The sequence below is a fragment of the Ipomoea triloba genome, chromosome 5 (assembly GCF_003576645.1).
Source record: "Ipomoea triloba cultivar NCNSP0323 chromosome 5, ASM357664v1".
Lineage (NCBI taxonomy): Eukaryota > Viridiplantae > Streptophyta > Magnoliopsida > Solanales > Convolvulaceae > Ipomoea > Ipomoea triloba.
The window spans coordinates 10968103-10971583 of record NC_044920.1 but is presented as its reverse complement, the minus strand read 5'-3'; the positions used below and the strand labels follow the sequence as shown (position 1 = coordinate 10971583).

The 3481-nt window shown below is 33.8% G+C and overlaps 1 protein-coding gene across 1 annotated transcript; it reads right to left on the bottom strand.

Moving 5' to 3' along the window:
- Nucleotides 1–748: 748 nt before the first annotated feature.
- Nucleotides 749–2125, bottom strand: LOC116020221. Its single transcript, XM_031260701.1, has 4 exons — nt 1729–2125; nt 1148–1675; nt 980–1042; nt 749–873 (listed from the first exon to the last, which is right to left on the bottom strand). Exons 1-4 carry the CDS (start codon nt 2123–2125, stop codon nt 749–751), a joined length of 1113 nt encoding a protein of 370 aa, XP_031116561.1.
- Nucleotides 2126–3481: the final 1356 nt, after the last annotated feature.

The window sequence follows — 3481 nt, the reverse complement described above, 5'->3', positions numbered from 1 at the left end:
TGCACCTGAAGCGGGGTCTGTCAAGGGGATGATAGAACTTGTTTTGGGTGTGGCGGTAACACCTTGGGTTGTACGGCAAGCCAGACTCCTCAGGATGTACGGTAAGCCGGCCCGAGGAGTGTTACATAAGGCATGGCAATCATGAGACTTCAATCCCACCAATTTTAAATCTTGGATATTAACAAGTCTACTGATATTTGATGAGTACCATTGTGGTACCTTCACCTCACGTAAACATTCACAAAAGCTGATTTTCTCCTTTCTTGACAAAGTATGAGCAGCTGGAGGCAAATATGTCTTCTTATCACCACTATGTGGAGCTAATGTAGGTCGTATACCCATTTCAATCAAGTCCAATCTAGCATTGAGACCATCTTTAGTCTTACCTTTTATGTCTAAAAGAGTTCCAACAAGACTATCACACACATTTTTCTCAACATGCATCACATCAATACTATGTCTGACATCAAGTGTCTTCCAATATGGAAGATAAAAAAATATTGATTTCTTTTTCCACGGACTCTTCTCATTTGATGGTACATCAACATTAGATTTTGATCTCTTACCTCTTTGAGATTTAAGTTTTTGAGTCTTACCAAAAGTAACATTGATACACTCTAGGCGTTCATAAACTTGAATCCCAGTTAATGGTTGTGGAGCATCTGTATAGTCTTGTACCCCATTGAAAGCTTTTTTAATCTTCTATAAGGGTGAAATTTATCTAGAAATCTTCGATGCCCCATGTAGACTATCTTTCTGCCATGAACAAGTTGATGATAACATGTATTATCTTCACATATGGGGCATGCCTTATGTCCTNGATGATAACATGTATTATCTTCACATATGGGGCATGCCTTATGTCCTTTGACACTATATCCAGATAGGTTTCCATAAGTTGGAAAATCATTGATTGTGCAGAAAAGCATTGCATGCAACTTAAAACTCTCTTTTCAGTATGCGTCAAACACTAACGCACCTTCATCCCACAAACTTTTCAAGTCTTCAATCAAAGGCGCCAAAAAGACATCTATACCATTTCCTGGTTGTTTTGGCCCAGAAATCATTAAGCACAATAATATGTATTTGCGTTTCATACACAACCAAGGAGGTAAATTATAAATTACCAACATAACTGGCCACGAACTATGTTTGCTACTTAGGTTCCCGTGAGGGTTCATAACATCAGTACAAAGTCCAAGCCTAAGATTTCTCGGCTCGTGACTAAATTCAGGAAATGCATTATCAAATGTTGTCCATTGACGGGAATCAGCCGGGTGTCGAAGCTTTCCATCAGAAATTTTTTGATCTGCATGCCATGTTAAGTTTTTCGCATCGCTTGGATTAGCAAACATACGCTTAAATCTTGAGAGAATTGGAAGATACCACATAACTTTAGCTGGTAGACTTTTCAAACTTACTTTCCCAGCAACATTCTCTCTTGTTTTGAAACGAGATGCCCCACATATTGGACATGCATGCAAATCTTTGTAATCATTCTTAAACAATATGCAATCGTTAGGGCAAACATGTATCTTTTTATATCCCATACCCATGGGACACAAAATCTTCTTGGCATCATATGTACTCTTCGGAAGTTCATTATCATCTGGAAGCATTTCCTTTAATATCTCAAGTAACGCAGTAAAGCTCTTGTCACTCCACCCATTCCCAGCTTTCAAGTTGAATACTTTAATACAACAGATAATCGAGTATATTTACTACAACCCGGCCATAAAGGTAATTTTGAATCCTTCAATAATTCATCCAACTCGTTTGACCGATCGGTGAACTCCTCTCCAACATCGCGAAACATTTCATCTAATTGATCTTCAGACTCATCATCTTCATTTGCTTCGTTGTCAACATACATGTTAGATTTTGTAGCCACATTGTTTTCACCATGCCATATCCATTTTGTATAAGATGGATTAATCCCATGACAGATTAGATCATCATATACGTCTTTCACACATAACCTTTTCTGATTACAACACTTTTTACAAGGACAGAGGAGCCTTTCATTACTACCCGGAAGGTTATTCTTTGCAAAGTTAATAAAATTTTTAACTCCATCATCGTATTCTTGACTAATTCGAGAAGCATTCATCCAACTTTTATCCATCACAAGCCAATCTAAAATAATATTAATCCTAATTAAACTTAAGTTAATACTAATTCAACAAATTCTATAATAATAACAAACAAAGCATAAATAAACATAGACCACGGTGTGGCTAATCACCGAATAGCAATATATAAAGCCAAAGCATAAATAAACATAGACCACGGTGTGGCTAATCACCGGATGCAATATATAAAGCCAAAACATAAATGAACATAGACCACGGTGTGGCTAATCACCGGAAACAATATATAAAGCCAAAGCATAAATAAAAATAGGAAAAAATCTTACCTCACCACAGAGTTATCCACATCCGTAAACAAATCTCGAATCTAACTAATTACCTACAAGTATTATTTGTAAATTAATATAGTAAATTGATATTATTTTATAACAATACTATTCCAAACAATCTCAAAATAATTTACAAATTATTAAAATACTAAAATACAATAAACATTATTAATTTAAACAACATTAACAATAATTCCTAAATTTCAAAGTATATTAACATTCATTTCATAAATTTCGAAATTATTAATTTATAAGCCCTAAAATACATTATAATTTCTAAAATTCGAAATATATTATAAATCATTCCTAAAGTACACAAAAATTTCTTAAAATTCAAAATTATTAATTTTTAAGCCCTAAAATACATTGTAATTCTTAAAATTCGAAATATATTATAAATAATTTCTAAAGTACACAACAATTTCTTAAAATTCAAAATTATTAATTTATAAAGCCTAAAATACACAATAATTTCATAAAATTCAGAATTATTAATTTATAAGTCCTAAAATACAATATAATTTCTATAATTCGAAATATACTATAAATAATTCCTAAAACACAATAATTTCATAAAATTCAAAATTATTAATTTATAAACCCTAAAATACATTATAATTTCTAAAATTCGAAATATATTATAAATAATTCCTAAAATAGACAATAATTTCTTAAAATTTAAAATTATTAATTTATAAGCCCTAATATGCATTATAATTCCTAAAATAGACAATAAGTTCTTAAAATTCGAAATTATTAATTTATAAGCCCTAATATGCATTATAATTCCTAAAATATATAACAATTTCTAAAATTCATAATGTATCAAAAAATAATTCGAAATTCGAAATTTAAAAAAAAAAAAAAAACGAAGCTTACCGGCGGAGTCACGGGCAGGGGCGGTAGCTGGCTATCGGCGGCTGGGCAGTGGCTGGGCGGGGCAGCGTTGGCGAAGCGCAGTCGCTGTGCGCAGTGGCGAAGCTCGGTGGCTGTGCGCGGCGGAAGTGCGGTGGCGAAGCGCGGTGCAGGTGCAGCGGTGGAGGAGCGGCGGTGGAGGTGCGT